General features: G+C 41.1%; 1 protein-coding gene across 1 annotated transcript in view; it reads right to left on the bottom strand.

Moving 5' to 3' along the window:
• Window positions 1-20,076, bottom strand: part of eng (endoglin) — a 37,674-nt gene extending 17,598 nt beyond the window's left edge. The window contains exons 1-3 of the mRNA XM_044012086.1: window positions 19,956-20,076; window positions 18,603-18,776; window positions 4,317-4,450 (exon numbers count right to left, since the gene is read on the bottom strand). Coding sequence (XP_043868021.1) covers window positions 4,317-4,450; window positions 18,603-18,660 — 192 coding nt within the window. The 5' untranslated portion in view covers window positions 18,661-18,776; window positions 19,956-20,076. The remainder of the gene's footprint in view (window positions 1-4,316; window positions 4,451-18,602; window positions 18,777-19,955) is intronic.
• Between the last annotated feature and the right edge of the window lie 616 nt (window positions 20,077-20,692).

Raw genomic sequence — 20,692 nt, 5'->3', positions numbered from 1 at the left:
GCTCGGGCCTGCGCTGTGAAAACTTTCAGAAACAACATCACAGTATGACTTGTAAAGAGAGACGGGTTGTAAATAACACCATAAATAGACATGAAAAGAGACATTTCTTGTGGGGGGGAAGGTGTAGACAAATGGACTGACACTGGGAGAAGAATGTAAATGTGAGATAATGCTGTAGGTGGTGACAGGAATCCAATGTAATCACACTATTAGATAGTTGCTCTCTTAACTCCACTTGTTTCAAATAAAGAATGCACTTGGTTGCCCTGAATGAATGTAAGAGACTGTGTCACTGTCCCAGACTTCGTCCCTGAAATACCGCTTTGTTTTCACCTGAATCATGTCACATACAGTAAATGAATGAATGGCATTTCCTCCTGACTTCATTGTGTTTCATACAGAGACAACTCGGTGGTTACTCTCCTTAAATAATCTTCTAATGAACTTGACGGTCTGTCTCTGTAGTTTCCCTTCCTACGTCTTTTTCTGACTTCCATTCTTTAATTTTTGAACTCTGAATCACGACCGTAGACTCCTGACCATGATCGCTCACCTTTTCTACTTTTGTTCCTGTCCTTTCGAGATACAATTGTTTTCCTTTTTGGGCTTCTTATTTTTTTCTTTGCCGCACTTTTTGAAGGGCCTTTGCTGATGCCGTTTCCAGTTATTCTTTTCTCTCCCTTTACTTGAATTGGCTCCGTTGGTCTAGTCTCGGCTCCGTTGGTCTAGTCTCGGCCCCATGCCAAGACCCTGACTACCCAAGCCAGTGTGTGACATCAGTGACCTGTGTACAAGCAGCTCCTCCCATGAATTCTCCTCCTCCGCCTGTGTCGCCCCTTGATGCTCCTCTAAAATTCTCCACTGGCAGGTTTTAAATCAGTATGAAAACAAAGAAATGGGGTAGGAGGTGAAAATTTGAAGGACAAATGGGGACACTTGACTGAGCAGTTTGGCATGGGATGAAGATGTCCCCCTCTTCCTCTGTGTTTACAGGAGAAATCTGTTCTAAACACTCGAGAGCAGATAAGGAGACTGTGTTGAGAGATCTCATGTCCACTATCGTCTTTCACTTGAGAAACCATCTACTAATTGTCCTACGAGAAGACAGGATGTAAGTCTGTACAATGTTCAATGCATGACACAGAACCCAAGTCAAATTCCATTTGTGAACTCCCTCCAAACCCCATACCACTTTGTAATGCTCAATCAGACGACCAACTCCATTCTTTCTATAAACTATATCTATCTCTTCTGGCACGTATATGTATCTTTTCTGACTCTCCCACACAGTGTAATGTATCTGGTTTTTCTCTTCAGGCCCAATAAGATGACTGAGAGGGGCAATTCTCCGCTTAATATGTTTTAAATCTATTTTGTCATCAAAAAGCCTTTCCCTCTTATTTCCACTCCATTAAATATGCTGTAAAACTTTATGCCATTAAATGAGACTTTGTAAAAGACCTCGCAACATGCCTGGAACCCAGTCTTTTGAGGCTGCAGCAATAATCATCATCACCTTGCACAATGGCGGCGCTCTTACTTAAAATGAAAGTGAGCAATGAATCACACAACTCACCGACCTGAACATTTGAGATTCAGTTATATCACAGTGTCTCTAAGCTGCAGTGCGTACCTTTGGCTGTTGTTGTTTTTATTATTCTGCTTCGGTTTGGAAATTATGTAACATTAATTGTATGCTGTGTCCTTCATCTGAACACTGGCTTTTTCAAGCGTTACCACGAGAACTGACTGAGGGAGCATTTGTGTGTGTGTGTGTGTGTGTGTGCAGTGGCAGCACAGGGGCAGGTCAGGGAAAGAAGCTTTTATCCTGTCAAACTGCTAAGCAACACGGTTTTTTTGAGCAGTAGAATTCACCTCCGAAACATTTCCGTGGGCTCTCCTTTGTGTTTTCAATCATTCTCCAACAAGTTTGCAGCCTTTACTTTGCTTTAGCACAATGTTGATGTTGCTGTTCATCTGTCCGAACATAGAGCAAATCACTTCCTGTGAGCAGCGCAGGAATGTCACCTGTTGACACGAGATCTAAACACTGCTCTACTGAGAAACACAGAGACAGTGATGTGGAGCAGATGGGCTTAATGCCTTTCTCAGTGTTTACTATACTTTTTGGGATGGAGACTCTTGGTCCTGAGCCCCTTTCACCAAGTAAGCAGAACAGATATACATGCATTTCATACACAACGGATGACCTGAGGCAACCTCTCCGGATCTAAATGCTCTGCCAATATTGACATGTTCGCATGTATTTATTGTTCAAATCGCTTTGAATCATTGCTTTTTTTTAGGTTAGCAACCATTCCATCAAAGACAACAGTCACTCGCTCACTGAACTTCTGTGAGATTGATCAAAGTGTAGAGGAGGTCCAAAAGGCTAGTTCTCTCTCAGATGACTTGATTTACATTAGGCTAAAAGACTATTTTTGCTCAACAAAGCCACTGGCAGCAGTGCTTATTCCATCTTTAAAAGTTCTAATAGAATTCTCTAAAGCTCTTCAAACCATCTTATGGATTATTAATTTTATGGAGGTAATAGATTCAAGCAGGCTTTGTATTGCCCCCTCCTGTGACTAGGTCTCAGAAGTGTTTTGCTCCTCATAATCACCACCAGATTGAGGAAGAACACCCAACAGGGTGAAAAATTAAAAAAGAGACAATAAATAAACAACGGTTGCCTTACGTGTTTTGTGAACTTTGCACAAAAAAGGACTGCAAAGGGAAGCAAACAAACAGAGCGCACAGATAAAGAAATGACTAATGTGAGCTGACCGACAACACGAGACAGTGAAAAATTGTGTCTGGCACAGCAGTAACAACTTATAGATTAAAAGTTTCATGGGGATGCATTTTTGTGTCTGTCACTACCTACAAGTTAGAAAATTAAAATGACCTAATACACTATCTGCAATTATGGTGTGTGTTGGAGTTGCTAAAAAAAGAAGGTATTTTGCAAACAGCTATTTATGCAGAGATTATCGGGTATGCGGCAATAAGTGCATGTGTCGCAATGTCAGCAGTTTGGAAATACTTAAAGATAAGCGATGATGTCAAAAGTAGAGCAGACGGCAACCTGTGCTGTACTAGACTGCCGAGAGAACACAAGTAATTTGGTCAAACAACTAAAGAACCAACACGACTTTGCCAAATACTACTCATTTAAATCTAATTCAAGTCTGTTCCTATAACTTTGCTCACCGAAACAAATTGGTGCTCCATTACAAACAAGGCCATCTACTAAGTTGTTTAACATCTCGATGTAAATACCTGGAAATAAGAGCTGAAATAGTGATATCTTGTCTACTTAACTCTAATGTTTTAAGTGTACAACAAAAGTAAAGGGATTGGCCTCACTCTTCCAATACTTTCAGAGGAGGCTGTAAATGTTTAAACAGCAGCAACAGTATCTTACTTTGTCTTTTGTGCATTAATCAAAGTGGAGCAAGCAGAATTTGTTTTCAAAAGATTTTTTTTTTGCTGTAAGTACTTCAGTACTTAGTATCAGCAAGCACTCAAATTTGCCATAAAAGTAATTACAGTTGTACTCAGTCAGACAAAAAGTGCATCCCTAGTTGTTATGAAACTCTGTTTAGTTTAGTGACATTTGCAGAAACCTAATGTTCCCATTTCTGTTCTGTCTAATGACTGGTAATGGTTAGCTGGTTATTTGGCCAATAAAAGTTAGAAAAAATAAGTTTGCATTTTTTGTGCCAGACAGGTTTTCCTACATCATTATATAACAATATATAAGCAAAGTTCAATGTATACCAACCAACAATCACATTCCCTTCTTCTGCATCGAGTTGTTCCATCTAATGTGCTTTTTCTGCCTAATATGAGATGTGCACACTAATGTCTATGTGCCTGCTAAGCAGCAGTGTTGATGAGATTGCACAACAAGGCTTATGCGGTATCATTCTCAAGCCCCAGGAGGGGTTTTAGGCAATTCTCCCACTCATTCTTTTAGAAATTATGGACTGCATCTTTTTGTTATGTGTGGAAATAACCACACAGAAATTTGCATGGGTCAGTCTCCGTAGTACAGCTTGCTATATTTTTAAAGTTTTGCCACTGGCTTACAAATGTGTGACTGTAACAGTAGAACAGTTCAATTCAGACTTATTCTCCAAACCGATTTCCCATGTTTGTAACAGTGATGGACACATTTCATCAGCCTGCACACGACTACCTTCTGTTTGTGACCGAACTTGATACGTATATTACTGAGATTTAATGTGATGTTACACATTTGCATAACCAGCACTGGTTATTCTGCATTTCAGTTATGTTGATGTGTTTACCGTGGCAGTAAAGTGAAGGATGTGGACCTCCGCCTTGTCCTCTGTGACGAAGCTGGTCCAGCAGCCAGTTTGCATCTCTCTCACATGAAACCATGGGTTGTCATTTTTTGTTGGATCACATGTTAGACTTGAGGCTGAAAGAAATCAAATGGTGCAAAATGGTTACGCAGTGTCTGCGGCACATAATCAAGTTAGAGTAAATCATTTCACCCCTCTTGCACTGAAACTGAAGTTCTCCCATTATTAAGTCCAATGTGTCAAACGCCAAGTAGTGCGAGATTATGGCTCTATTCATAACAATCCTGTCATATTTGGACACGAGCGGCGCATGAATGAGGACTTTCACGTGTGAAAACCAATAAGCCATTATTTAACAGATAGATGAACCCAGCCACAGTACAGATTCCCTGTCGCAAAGGGGGTAAACTTGTTATTAGTCATTATGAAAGATTTTCCCCAGTCTCCGAGTAAGGATGTTAAATGTATGGGTAGGAATATATTGTTTAAAAAAAACCTGCATCTGCTGGTTCACGTTTATCAGATGTGTCAGGGTAGAGTGTTGCAGTCATCCATCACAGCTGCTCACTCCGCTCTCTGCTATGAGCCTGCTGTTTAACCTGGGAGTCCATGTCTCAGGAGGCTGGATTGATCGAGACCAGGCTGTGTGGATGGGGCCGTTGACAAATTCCTGGTGTTTGACCTGGTCTGCCTGTATGTGTATGTGTGCGTGTGTGTGTTTGCCTTAGGTTATTGGCAGGGACAAAATATCCTCCAGCAAACTTCCTTCTTCCTCAAAAAGGAACTGTCAGAATAGAGAAGGTCAAATGTCTTTTCCAACTTAATCAGGGACCTTTTCTTTTTCTGGCTCATCTCCCACATTTTGCGGATTAAAGATAAGAATCTGACTGACGTATTATAGACGTCCATGTGAAAAAGCGGTCTTTGTTGTACCAAACTTGGCTCCCATCGCCTCAAATCTGAATTCGCTTCTCAATACGAAGTCTTAATACCACCTATCTTCACGGTAGTGTAAGCTCTTGCAGGATCAGTCAAAACAACATCCTGTATTTAATCATTAGATAAGCATATCTCCAGTAAGATGAATAAGAGTAATATACAGCTGAACATCCCCTCAGACACCCATATCAGTTGATGGTGCAGCATATTAGCAGCCAAGTGTGATATAATAGAAACGTCTAATTTAGTAAGGAAATGCTGCACAGTGTGTAATGCTTCACCGACTTTGTATTTGGTCTGTTTACTTACCAGGCCTCAGTGCCTCACAGAGGAGATGTGGAGTAACGCATGTGGGATGAGAAAGACACATTACAAGAGAGGAACGGGTTAAAAGCGGAGTTTGGAAGGTCAACAGGATGTGCCTTATTTAGAAGCGGCACTAATCAAAGACCTTGGTGGAGGCAATGTCATCACTTGCTGTGGAGGGGGATGGACAGAGATGAAGATCAAATGGGACAGAAAGTGATGAATGCAATGGGCAGCGGTAAAAACAGGGAGCCAGAACATATAGGATAGGATGAGACGCTCATCTCTTTTATTGTTGTCCACACAACACACCATGGTCGGTAGTGTGCACTCTTGATACTGCTTATGTATAGAGACACTTTTCATTTTAACACTGTTCTTTTGTATTATTTGACCCACCAATTCGAGAAAGGATTATGAAAGGGGGATGGTTTTCATTTTTGAGCAACATTCTCCACAGTTTTTTATTCTTCCCAGGATTGGACCACAGTTTTTCTTGTAAATCAAGACGAACGGCCATCCATACTCCTTTGCCATCCCTCTTTCCCTCCCCTTTACCCCATAGGTCAAGGCTTGTTTCCTGTTATTTTGGCCCCTCGTGCTAATGTCTGTTGCTCAATATCCACATCCATGAAGTTATTTCTCTTCTGTTTTGCTGTGACAGAGTTAACGACCCATAACTGCTGCCCCAGAGGTCTTGGTATAAATCACACTGACTGCGTAAGACTCTGCGTGTGTGTGTGTGTGTTTATGTGAGTGCATATGTGTGTGCATGTGCCACTAGTCACCATAGGATATGAAGAACATTCATTTTGCCCCCTTGACCCCGGAAATGCCAATGGCTTCACTAAGCGGTTTGCTAGTAAATGAGGTATAGAAGAACCATTTCATTCCCTGTCCTCTTTATCTACTTAGTTGCCTCCATTTCCCATTCCATGAGAAGACATGTTTATGAATGTTAGTGATTTCCCTTTAGATGTTAGGTATGAGGAGGGGAATGTGAATAGAAACCATTAGGGAATTATGGGGGACAGAAAATTGGCTATATTTATTACAAAAGAGCACATAATCAGATTTAACCTTTGCTTTAATTCTAAATGCAGAATCAATGTCATTAATTACAAATGTCATGAGTGTCAATGGATCTGAATGCCTGCAAAGACTCTTTCTAAATACTACATTAACAACGCCATATGGTCAAATTAAAATACTTATTTAAGTGGAAACACATTAAACATATTACAGCAAATTGATCAATGCTTATAAAATTAAGAGCAACAAATGCACAACCAAACCCAATTTGCTGTTACTGAACCGACAGAGAGAGCACAGTGGTGCAGACTGCACCACAGTGTAGGACATTGCTCCCGGCTGGTTGTCTGCAGCCCCCCTGGAGCCACAATTAACAAGAGGAACTTCTGGTCCTTTTATAAGTCCAAGTTCTATCTGCTCCTGCTCTCATAACCTTCAGGGCATTCCTGCTGATGACAGGAGACTGGTTGACAAAATCAAAGACATCCTTTTCCCGCATGTGTTCAATTATGCACAGCATCATTAAGCCAGCAGATCGACTGTGACCATTTAAGATCATCTCAGGATCAGCTTGACACTATCTGCCTGCTTTGCTAAGTTTAGCTCAACATGCTGCAGATGTTTATTTGGTTTCATTCTCTTGTTTTTGTGAGCGTTTTCAAAAGACCTCAGCGGAAAAAGGTTAAATATTGGCAAAAATGTTTTTACACTTGAGGGCAGCGGAAAAGCTCCGTCCATCCATTGTCTACCGCTTCATCCTCCACACGAGGGTCATGAGTCACTGGAGCCAATCCCAGCTGACACAGGCAGAAAGGCGGGATACACCCTGGACAGGTCGCCAGTCCATCGCGGGGCCAACACACAGAGACGAATAACACTTTACTAGTACATTCACAATAAACCTCTGCATGTTTTTGGACTGTGGGTGGAAAAGCACGCACACAGTGGGAGAAGATGGCACGTAGAGACAGGAGGGTGAAGGCACTCCATGCAGAAATGAAATAGTTTCAGTGAATAAAAGTAACAGAAATTCTTTGACTTAGTTTTCTTTGGAGTTTGCAGCCTGAATTTATTCATGAGCATGGCCTTTTATATTAAAGACAGTATTTCTTTATTAGAGTTTTTATAATGCTTTGTCTCCAAACCTTGCCCACTCTACCAGGGGTATTTGAGAGGGAGGACAGGGTTTTGAGTCCTGAATATGAAAGCGTCTTTTTCAACAAAGTAAACTGTGATGCGACCATGATGTAAGCAGGGACCACGGCCTTCATATAATTACAAAAATAATTACTGCTGTGTTCTCTCCATCACTACATTTTCTTTGTGTGAGCCTTAATTGGCTTCTTGATTATGCACTCCCACTGAACCCTCGTCCTCTGCAGTGATCTAACAACACCTGACTGGAAAACAAGCACCACCTTCTGTTTATCTCATTGAACCAACTTCTATCACAGCAGTGGATGGAACATTTGCATTTCCTTTGACAGATTTCAAAACGAGAGACACATCTGAAAGGAAACCTTGTCTGTAGGCATCGGCCTTTAGGTCAGTTCAGGTTATACTTGAACTAGATTATGCAAACGTTATGCAAACACATTCGCATACATAGTAGAATCTGAAGTAAAGCTGAGTATGATGAATGTGGAGGTGCATCTTTGACTATCATATATAACATGTTATTATTGCTCTGTTAGTCACGATATGTCGACTGACTACGGCTAACCTGACCTCCAACATCCCAGCAACGGACCGTCTTTGTGTGCATTCAAGCGTTACGTCCACTGTTTCAAGATTTAAATTAAAACACTCAGTAAAATGCAATTAATTGAAAATGCCAACCTGAACCTCCTAGATGAAGTTTCACTGCCCAGGAGGGACCCATATAATTATTCAGAGTGTACCAAAGCTGAACTGAGGCAGTGGTTTGGCGTGGGTGTTACAGGATACTTGAGGTGATTTATCATTATTAGGGATAAAAGTAGCTCTACTCGACTGCTGACATCCCCTATTTGTTTTGCTTCATCTTCTGCTTTTCCTCAAAATAGTTTGAGCTAAACATCACAAGTACCTGTCAGCTACTGTTAGTGAGAGCAGAAGCACATAAAACTTTAACAACTGTGAAACATGGACTCACTGAATGTCCAACACGAGATCTGACATGCAAGGGAGTCAAAGCAGTGTTTGTAAATGCAGACTTAGTACATTTCAAAGTTGGGTGGAATGAATTATATTATGGTGTTGTAAATTATTTTCGGTGGACAGTCTTGACAGATTACAAAAAGGCTGAGTGGCTTACGTGAGCAGTGCGATCATGAGCGCCATCCCACAAGCATTACATTATGCAAAGAAGCCACAATCCAGGCTTCTATTCATCACATAGTATGTTAAAATAATGGCAGTAAGTGGAATGTGCGTTCTCTGAGAGCAGGGCTGCAAATGGAAAACAAGAACACTGGGAGTGAAGCCATGACTTTTAAATGAAAACTTTGTTGATCCACTTCATCTACATAGTAGCAAAACAAAATTAACTTTGTAGTTTTCCAAATTATATGTTTCACCCAATCATTTTACTTCAGTCCAGCATTAAATATTTTAAGCGTAGCATTTCATGATTGGAGACACTGTCGTCTTCCGTGAAGTACACTCTCTTGTACCACCATGTTCCTACAACAGCCTGGAATGCGCATACAACACTGGCCCTCAAGTGGACCTTTTGCATTGTTATGGAACCCGAAGGCCACTGTGGGGTCTGCATGTTTAGACGGAAGTGTCACCACTTTACTTTCAGTACAAAGGCTTTGCTGGTATCATATGACTTTGAAATCGTCAGGGGTGCGGTGATGCTGTGGCTCCTTCTTGTCTATAACTGCATAAAAAGCATAATGTATAGAGGCACATCTCCGACAGTCTCACTTCTTGTTTTAGACCAAAAATATCAGCATTTCACTGGTCAGCAGAAATAGTAATGTTGAATTTAAATTTGACCCAAAGATCTGCCTTTGTTAAAAGGTGCGGTGCATAACATCGTCAACAACAAAAATCACCAAAAGTTATTATTCTGCCACTGCTTAGTCTCCATGAATAGAAACAATGTAACATTATCTGCATCCTTCATCTGAAAACAGGCTCTGTCTAGCATTACTATTGGCACATTTCCATGATACAGGGCTAGGACTACTTGGTTCTACTCGACTCAACTCGACTCTACTCTATTCTACTCTACTCTACTCGGTTTGGGTATCAGGCACCTCACTTTCCATTACTTCATAGTATGTCCCCAAAGTGGGTGGGGTCGCTGTGACATGGGACATCGAGGCGATAGCGTACTTGCTGCTCTGCCTGTGAACGGACCGTGGTGTATTTTTGCTAACCCATCAGTCAACCTATAGCACTGTTCCCTTAACAAAGAGTATCTGTGCAGTGTAGAATATTGACAGGCAGTGGTGAGCCCTTGAATTGTACATGTCTGTGAGAAGTTAACAAAATGTTGATTTGGATTCAGGAGACTGGGAACCTGCATCTTAAACACAAGCTGCCTTTTCACCCACCTCAGCTTGATATCATTCCCTGTCTTTCATGTCTTCCCTCACTGTCAGCCACCGTGGAAAAGACAGCTATATGCCCAGGGTTTAGTCACAAAGTGAAGCTTTTCAGAACTTGCAGCTGGAGAGCATGGCTGCATTTCAGAGGGAGAGGGGGAGAGAGAGGGAAGGAAAAAAAACAGGAAGGGAAACTCTGACAGCAGACAACGTCAAGACCAACTGTCTCCCTTGGTCTCCCAAGATAGAGTAAACTGTTTGTGTCCAGGGTCGAGTGACGGAGTCATGATGGGGAAGGGGGGAGGGAGGGGTCAGCATCCCTATCGGAGTTAGTCGGGGAGGGATAGGGGAGCTTGTAGGCTGGCTCAAGTTTCTCTCTCGACTCCCCATACAGTACACACACTTGCATATACACACACACACCTATTGTCCTGGAGTTTCCGCAACTGCAGATTGAGGCCTGACCATCCACAGGAAGGTAAACAAGCTCTTATCAGTGCTCTGCAGGGGCCTGCACTGTCCCCTGGCCTCTAACCCCTGCATACTCCACATTACGTACTCCAAGCAACACATGAGCTTCCTGACCATCTCACCTCCCGCTCCAATGTCCTGAAATTCTATCACGAAATATTGCTGATTAGTCTTGTCAGTTTAATGGCTCCAGACTTTTGCCTGTAGGTTTGCCAAGTCCCGCCTCCAGTGTTTGCTGGAGAGGAACAGAGGATGCGATAGCAGGTCTGGAGACAGCCTGTCTTCACACTAGCTCTGTTTACACCTCTGGGAGCCATTTGCCCATCGTTTCATCGCTGTCTGAAGACGGCGGAAGAACAAGTCTAGCAGTGGCATACGACATCGAGGGTCTGAGGCTCAATTCCTACTCACATTATGCCCCATCTGCTGCTACCTATTAGCCATTTCATATTATTTTATGCAGATTAACTTGATCAATGGATTGTGGTTCTTTGGAATAAAAAAAAAAAGTTGCAGATTTGAAGCTTGAATACTATATCATTATTTTTACATTAATGCTTAAACTCTCGGGTGATCCATTATAGTTCAGATCCCATCAATTACTGGGTATAGTGCATCCTTTCCACTCACTTACTGTATGTCGTTAGAGTTTCCCAACCAATGCTGATAAAGCACCAGCAAAACACAATTAATCATCCAAGTATTAATTGGAGGATAGACAGACTCATTTAGCAAGTTTTATTCTAACTGCGTGTAACCAAGGCAGACTGAAGCGTTAGAGACTCATTGCACAGCGGTTGCTCCCAATCATTCAAGATGGATGTAGCTTCACACAACATATGCTTCATGTAGAACCAATAGAGATTAACGTGCTCCTCTTGACTGATTCGTGCCAGTAAATATTAATGTGTTCTCATATTGATCGAGGCTGTGATATATATTTATGTATTATTTAAGTCAAAAGCACGATGTCAGCAAATACAAGAGTGATGAGGCATCCCATTAAACATTTAACCATTATATTCTGATGCAATTCAAGTGTATATGGGATCAATATTTTCTAAATTAAACAGCTCCTGAACATCATAAAAGGATACAATTAATTTTATGTGCTATTTTTATGTTAAATCTACTAAGCCTCAAAGAATCCTGTCAGAACTATGCAAAAGCTATGTGTTTATGACTTCATTTTACATTTTAACATTTTAACTGAGTGTCTGGAGAAGGTACAGCTGGTTGAAAAGTGCAACTTTTCCCCCAAGCAACTGTGAAAATATTAAATATCTCCAGTTTGACTACTGGAAGCTTTGTAGTAATGGTACATAAGCCTATTAAAATAAACTGTCAGGGTTATTCCTTGGGTCACATATGCTGGTTGTATAATATAGGAGCAAATACAAAATTGAGGGTCCAAATCCAGGGAGGATTCTCTCATCCCATCAAATGCACACAGAGAACTACATACAATCCTAGTCAGGTATCAGAGGATTTCAGTTCTCCGAGTACAGATTGACTGTGTGGCACCTGAATCAATAGTAAAACTACCCACCCAGGGCTTGAATCAAGAGGCTCTCCTGTTTTTACAACACTCTGCTGCACATTGACCAGCACTGACCATTTTAGGAGTCTGGGCAGCCTGTGCTGACAGATAGTGTCTTCTCTTAAGGGAAAATGCCAAGTACTTAGTATTAAAAAAAATTGCATTGACATTCTCTGAAATGCTATTTTGGGCAAATATTAATTTCACTAATGATGTTTGTTCGAATGTCCTTTAAGCCAAGAGAACAATTTAAAGCAAAATCTCTTCATTTGTCAGGAGGCATTTTACCATATATTAGCTGCAGGGAACATTGTGTTCATGGGTATTGAACCGAGGAAGATTAAGGGACTGATTCTGTCCTGCGTGATAGGTCTGTTATTAATTAAAACCACTGGTGAAGCTTACGTTTTAGTGAAATAAGGATATAGGATGTGGAAAACTTCATTGAGTTGAGTGTACGTGAGCCTGTTTTACCTCACCACTTGAATCAGCTCAGTTTTCCCTCCAATTTCTGTGCTAATGCACTGGTACATTTTTTGTTTTATGTTTGTGCAGATCCCATGGTTAAGCATGGTCAGGCAGATCTAAGGATAAGAGCACATAATGCCATGCCTTATCTGTGCAGACTGCAGGCATGTTGACATGGGCACAAGTGGCCGCCATGCTGACGAGGCATTTATCTCGCCCGCTACTAATGAGCCATTCAGCGCTCATACAAATGCATAGCGAAAACCTGAAAATGGGGGGAAAAAAAAGGCTGTAGGTTGTGAGACCTTATAGATGCATAGCTATGATGTTTATGAGCGATTTAGACTCAGCAACACAGCCAGGATCTGAAATCTATATGATGAAAAGTGACAATGAAATGCTTTCTTGTACATAAATGGTAGAGAAACAGTTTGTTCGCATTGCAAAAGGCAATTAAAGCAATTCCATTCAGGGGAATACGAATGGTAACATCAAGGTAGAGACCACACACCATATTATGTAACTGTAATTGTTTCCAGCCTTTTCACTTTTTCTACCAAAAATATATTCATGTTTGTCTTCTTTACAATAGGCCATATTATGTTTATAAAGGATGGGGAGATGACATAAGAACTGCACATGTCATCTGAGTAATTACACAGAAACAGCTTGGATACAATGTATGATTAATGTGCTTTTACTCGTTTTCACTCGTTTTGGTGTGCAAAACCAACACCGATCAATCCTGTGAATTTACTCTTAAAAAAGGTCACTCTCCACTGAAAGCATACTTGGATTGCATGCCGTTCTTCTGCACACTTGCATCTAGATAACCAGACCAAATGTGAGCAAGTGAGCATTAAGTGGGAACGAGCATTAGCTTGGTTCCCTCTCGCTGCTTTCTGTATTCAAACAGAGGAAAAGAGAGGCAGTCAGAAATGATTGTTATTCGGGAGGGGCATAACACTGAAGGAGATTGAAATCGGTCTGAGGCAGCGACAAGTGGTCGCGTCTCCCTGCCACCCAGTCTGACTGCAGGCAGAGCTGGCTCACTACAGTAAAACAAGGGAAGTGGAGTGTTTTGACTCTCAACGCCATTTTTAACATGATGTTGTTTCTACTACCTTTCTTTCTCTTTTGTTTTGGCATTAGGCTTATTCTATTACACCATGCCTTCTGAGAAATCCTAGTCATCTCTTTCCACTTCTCTTTTTTTTCCCCCTCTGACATGCAATTTCTTTTGACCAACAAATCCCTCCCTTTTCCCACCCCTTGTATTTTACTGTTATTTATTACTTTGTTTTTGTCTGATATCTTGCAGTCTTTCATATATTTTTTTTTCCATTTAACTTATTTTCCTGGTTCTCTTTGTTTCTTTATCCTTTATTTACTTCTGCTTCCCAACATCTCCCTCCTGAACCACTTATCTGTTTTTTGACAGTCACAAAAATTTGACCTCCCACTCCCTCACTGTCTCCATGAATCAGTCCTTATGAATTCTGTTATCTTTGTCTGTCTGTCTGTCTGTCTCGCTTTCTTTCCCTGGCTGACATCCATTTTCAGACAGCGCTCCCCCCTCCTCCTCCGGCAGCTCGCTAATCACTATTGTACTTTTCCTTCAGCCCGTGGAGGGAGACTCTGGGGTAGGCAGAAGTGCAGCAGGAGGTCTGGCGGTTAACATCATGATGCCTGATTCCTACTGGGAAAATTGTTACAGTGGGGGACATATTCAGCACCACTTCCCCACCAGGAAATGTTGCACACACAATGGATAAAAGCACTAAATAGAAAGACTTCAATCGCTCAGATGCAAAGATAATCGTTTGTGTCAGACTGAAACAGTCAACGAAAAGTGGTCGGCCATTATAAGGAGGTCTAAAAGCAAGAATTTGAAAATCTTCTCCAAAGCAGGTGCCATTAACATCAAGTGAAAGTGGCGAGACAGTCGGAGAGACAGAGAGGGCCAATCAGTAATCCTGTTCGGAAAATATATGTATGCTGAAATTCTTTTATTTGAAAGCCCTGCAGAGACACGAGGCAAAAATCATGCCTTTGAAGAAGTTTAATCAACTCAGAAAATACAACGCTGGTGATGCCTTTCAGGTTCTCACAGATTGTGTTAGGGAACAACAAATTTATAAAAGCTGAGGGTGGGATTTACTGGGCAGAAAGACTTCTCTGAAGAGACTCAAGTAATGGCAAATGTAGGTGGTGGGGGGGTTGGACGTTCACTTACAGAAAAGTACAGTTGAGTACATAATGACCTCTGCTGCTTTTAAAATAAAAAAAAAGATCTGAATCTTACTTGGTCCCTAAGTTTAAAATAATAATACAAATTCACTGTATAAAGCTGTACAGCCCTGTATAAGACAGTCATTATATCACTTATATGGATGGATGCCACATCATCTTTATTAAATGCCTATTAAATAAACCACACGGCTGCAAACAGAGGAATAGAATAAAACAAAGAAGAAATCAAACAAAAGACAAATTGCATTATTGCAAGGGCAACACTCCCTATATGATCCTCCTGGCATGAAGAAATACCCCAGTTCAGTGGTGAGAGGGATTCATATGGACTGTGGCACCACAGGTGCCCTGAGATAAACCCATGAAAGACCTTCAAAACAAACACTTTCAAACACAACCAAACACACAGGGAGGCAGCGTAGCAAAACTAAGACCGGTGTGATGTTGTCTGCTTTATTGGAGCCTAACAGATGTCTGTTCACAGATTATAGATGAGCTACAAACAAGAAAGAAAGACCCGACTGATCCCAACCTATAGGGGATTTTAATACTCAAGCTGTGGGGTGAGAAAAGGGATGATGAAAGGCATCAAGCAGGGGTTGATTTTTATAAATAACCCAGAGGTGATGGAAACATGACCTTGTGTTCGAATTGATCTGAATCCATCAGAAGTCAAAGTGAGATTAAATTGTGTCTGGGTTTTTGTCCCTCCAGCTCAAGAGAAGGCCGATTTAAAAGTCAGTCAGTGCATTTCCATGCACAGTTAAGTCGTTCAGGCTGCAACTGTAGCTGTTGCTGTACGCCGTTCAATTGGCCCTTGTCCCAGTGTACGAGCACTAGTGGGGAATCAATTTATTGACTTAAGTGTGTCTGAAACAACCCCCTTCAGCTTGTTAGTATTAAACGGTTTCCGATTTAGCTGGTGGCAAGCATGGTGGGCGCCATTCGAAGTCTTCCCACCATCCAATCAAATTTTAAAATAATTCAATTCTTTGGGCTGACGGAGCAGAAAATCTGTCTCATTGTCAAGTCAAAAAAATGTTGAATTATTCGTCTGTGTACTAGCTTCTTTCATTTCTGGGTTCTGGGACTGTGACGCATGCCCGTGGGCCCCCTGGTCAGGTAAGTACGGCTCTGGTGCGACTGCTGCAATAGTAATTTGACTCACTATCATATTATCTGGGTCTAAATTCCATTCAGTACCATTTCAGTCAGACTAACACGTTCAACTGTATTTTTACAACATTTTCAGTCAACAATTTTCAATCAACAACATATTCTTTAGAGAACAACGCATGGGGTTGTTATTCATATGCCAGTGAATTAAATAATAGTCTATATCTATTATATTACCGACTTACTGTTGTGACACAAACGTAGTCAGTGTAGACGCGTTTGTTCAAACAACTCTTCAGACCTCACAAGATGATTAAATAACCCAGACACCAAGAAGTTATCAGGGCATCACACATCAAAAAAGTTTCTATACAGCTCGAACGCAATACACCATGTCTGCAGAGAGTATCATGGGATTTGTTGCCGACTGCAGGCTTTTTCTGATTTACTTTTTCTGTGTTTACTTTTTCCTTTTGAGAAACTTTCACATGGCACTGGCTCACACAGAGACTTGCAGCTGGCCTGGATGCTATTAAAAACAGTGTAAATAAGGGTGCAGGGTATTTTGTTTAGTCTGGGAATGTGTACATTTTGTTCTATATTCTGTTTGGCCACTGATGATTGTGCTTCATCTGTTCACCGACGAGGCAGTGGCAAAAACCCCAGGGGGACGACTTCAGAGGACATGACAAATTAATGAGCCAATCGTGGACTATAAAATGACGAATAAACACTAAAGAGATGGACAAACACATATGTGTCACACTAATGTTTTGATTAATGCTTCAATATTCAGCACACAAAGTCTGAGTCCCCGATCGTCTCAGAACACTGGCACAGCTCCCTCTGGGCCTTTGTATAAAGCGGCTGCAGCAGATGCGAATGAAAAAAAGAAAAGAAAAGAAAAGAGGAAAAGGAAACTTCTTGGGACCTTATAAAGAAAGCAAAAACTGATGGCACATACAGGGCTATGTGTCACAGAGGCAATTAGGCCCTGCCAGCAGACAGCGAGACTGATCCCCTGCAGTGAAAGCTCCACAAGGTCAACTCTCTGCAGGTCTGTCAGTTGGCCAAAAAATACTTCTGCATCCGTGCCACCAGCACCCCTGCTGAGAGGGTGTTTAGCACTAATGGCAATATTGTGATTTGTCATATAGCAGGTCAGCAGTGCAGCCAGAGTCAGTAAACAGCCTTGTTTATTTGGCATATAATCTTAGAAGTGATGTATACGCTTGCAAGAGCCACTTTCCCTTAGTTAACAATCGAGTTGGTGAAGTCTGTTTGTCTTTCTGGTGTACATGTTTCAGTGTGTGGAAAAAAAGGTTATGAAATAAATTCATGTTTAAACTGAATTGCATAATGGTAGCGTGTCTGTATTTAGCCGGTAAGTCGGTAAGTACAGCTTTATTTATGTAGAACTTTTTAATGCTTTTACTGCACAGTAAACACAATCCAATAAACAATATATGAACAGCGGTCATACTTAACATTATAAAAACAGATTGGGTTTGGAGGGATTTTTAACGCATGATTCGGTGTCTCTGACAGTTGAAAGGCTGTTCCATTGGCTTGAGGTGTGTGAGGGGAATGATGAGGAGACCTAAAGGCAGGAACTCTAAGTGGTCTGGAGGTAGAATATGGTTGGAGGAGTTCTGAAATATAGAATATGACCCAACCATGGAGGTCTTTGAAAGGTATGAGTAGGAAAGTTTGTTCTGAATTTCACTGGGAGCTAGTGGAGGGCTACAAGTGATGTGAGCTGTGTAACTGGTGTCAATGAGGAGCCTGGCTGCTGTAATGAGCACGAATCTTCTAAAAATGTAACACCAAGCCATGTCTGATGGATGGAAAAACTGCCTTTTTAGTGGGAAAAATATTTCCCACTAAAAGTAACTAAATAAAGCATGTTGACATTGACAATTTCATATCAAATTAGAATGTTAGACATATTATATTCAAGACACTTTCACTCAATTAAATAATGGGATAATAAAAAATGTATTGTTTATATAAATGAAATTCATGTGGCTGCACTAAATTTCAGACGACTTGTGGCATGACAGCACAGGTTAGGTTACGGACTGAAGAATCTGTTGCCACCTTGTAGGGATTACAGGATTGGATTTTATGTGGATGGTCACTAGCAGCCAACAGAGGTTGCAATTTGTTTTCCTGTCTCTTGTGATTGTGACTGTCCCCTATAAACATTGTTTTCTCATTTGAACCTAAAAAATTCCCTGACAAGCAAAAGCTACACAGGATGACTCAGAGACACAGCAGTCTGTATACTATTTGGTAAGAGAACAGAACATTGATTTCACCATTTCTTTATCTCTACAGATATCTATGTAGCTCCTACTCTGATGATATATTGTGTACTACAGGAGTTGTCGGATAAACCATCATTCAAGCCCAGAAACTACACAGCATTTATTCTTACACATAAACTCCCTTTTTTTTTACCTGGGGATACTCAAAAGATTGATTCTGCCTTTGAATTATAGATTGACATAAATATAAAGTTTACAGATTGGTTTTAGCATGAAATACAGACGATTTAAAGTCTGAATGCAGAGAACACCGAGTATCACTTAGTTTACTCACCAGAGGCTGCAACAGTGATGCACAGAAGCAGGGCAAGGCGCACCATGTGACCCTCCATGTCTGGGAAGTTTATGTTTGAGGCGACGGTGGAAGCTGAGTCTGGGTCTCTGGGGTTTGAAGGCACTCAGTGGGAAGCGGCTGAAGTGTCCTTGTCAAGCAGCAGAGCAGTGATGGCTGTGACAGCGGAAGAGGAGACAATTTCAGTCTTTAGGGTTCAACAGGTCAGTGGGGGGGGGCAAAACACACAGACCCAATGAGATGGTGATGGTCGATAAAAGGATGTGACGAACTTTAGCCTATCTCATGTACATCACTCTTATAATTAGTGTGCAACAGCAAAACAAGTAAATGCAAATGTATCACCAACTATCCAAGAGCTTGGTCATTATAAAGTCATCAAACGTTTATTCCCTCATGTTGTCCAACTACTCTGCCACTGAAGACTAATATGAATATTGTTGTTTATAGTTACTTTACATGCTAGTCCCTTAATCTTGACCCTTATGGTCCCGACAGCCTTAGTTAATGGGAACAGTGTATGTCACGTCTCCTTATGATTGAGAGGTGTAAAATAAGACAGTGGCTATAATCTGGCACGTTTATATGTTGATGTTCATGTCCCTATAAATAATAGTACAATGTAACGACATGAGGGTCAAAGGTAACTCCCACAAACTGACAGTGAGGGGAATTGCCGCTTAAATGCCTTGAATTCCTTCAGTGGGGTGACAGGATTTTCCTCCTGAGGCGAAACCACAATATTTCTCGGCGTCTTCCTTGAGTACAATGAGGGTCTGAACCCAAGGGTTATCTGGTGGTCACCAACTTCTGGCAGGAAACGCTACAACGTCGCCTTCTTTAAATAATATCACAATGCCGAGATCAGATAAGCAAAAGACTGCTCTTATTATATGATTCATATAGCTGGGAGAGCCTGTGTAAACTGTTTATACATTTCCAAGGAAAGACAAAAAAAAAAAAAAACACATTTCCTTGGAATCATTAATTTCAGAGAAAAATGCACTTGTAATAAAATTCCTAAGAGGGAATTAAATGTTATGGGATCAATATGTTACAGCAGGGAATTGTGTCCACTGACACTAATAATAATTACAATAAAGTGGCTGAAATCGAGTGACATGAGAAGTAAAGATGGATTTCAGCTATAGATTTCTTTTTTGTTTCAAAACTATTACTTTTCTAAAGTTAATAATTTCATAACGGACATTTAACAGTCGAGGAAAGAGCTCACTTAAGGGCTCCAGGAAATAAAAATCGACCACAAATTCCGGAGGCGCAGTAAGAGGGAGAGTGAGAAGAAGAAGAAGAAAAGTTATGATTAACTAAACTTACTTTTCGGGTGAGGAGGCGTCTTTAAAAAGGAGTGCAGGCTCGATAATCCACGGGCGAGGAGGTGACAGCGACACTCGGCAATGTAACGGTGTCAGGACTTTCCAAAGTTTTTGTGCCGCTGCTCTGGGCGGTGCTGGCTTTGACTTTCTCTCCCCTCCCTCCCTCCCTCCCTCCCACCACCGGCCTTCTGTTCTCTCTCTCAGTGGGGGAGCAAACGCTGCTGCTGTCCCTCTCACGCATTGTCGTCTTTAGTTCTGAGTGAAAACAAGTCACTTCTCAACGACTCGTTTTTAACTTTCACCGTCATGTTTTTCCAGAACTCTTTGTCTACTGGTGATCTTTCACACGTGGTGGTGCAGTGGTATAGCATTGTTGGATCGCAGCAAGAGGGTCGGGTGGGTTCGATCCCGGTTTCAATTAAAAGTCACGTTTTATCTATAACTTTACACACAATTTCAGCAGTTTCAACAGTGAAGAATGAAATGAGTGACATTAAAGGGGAAAACTCACATATTCAAACGTATGTATGTTATTAGTTGCATAATACAGTGCTGAACAAATGTATTATACCACCCAAAGTAAGGTCTATGCCACAGCACTGGTAATTATCAAAATCATTTGTTTACGTTTCTGTAATGCTTAATAGAAAAGTATGTAGACGCTAACATATAATTATTATTGTTATCATGAATGTTTTTACAAAAAAAATAGTAAAAACACATTATTTCTGGATTAAG

This window comes from Solea senegalensis, linkage group LG21, assembly GCF_019176455.1.
Source record: "Solea senegalensis isolate Sse05_10M linkage group LG21, IFAPA_SoseM_1, whole genome shotgun sequence".
Classification (NCBI taxonomy): Eukaryota; Metazoa; Chordata; class Actinopteri; order Pleuronectiformes; family Soleidae; genus Solea; species Solea senegalensis.
The sequence above is the reverse complement of the archived record's forward strand: the minus strand, read 5'-3'. Positions and strand labels throughout refer to the sequence as shown.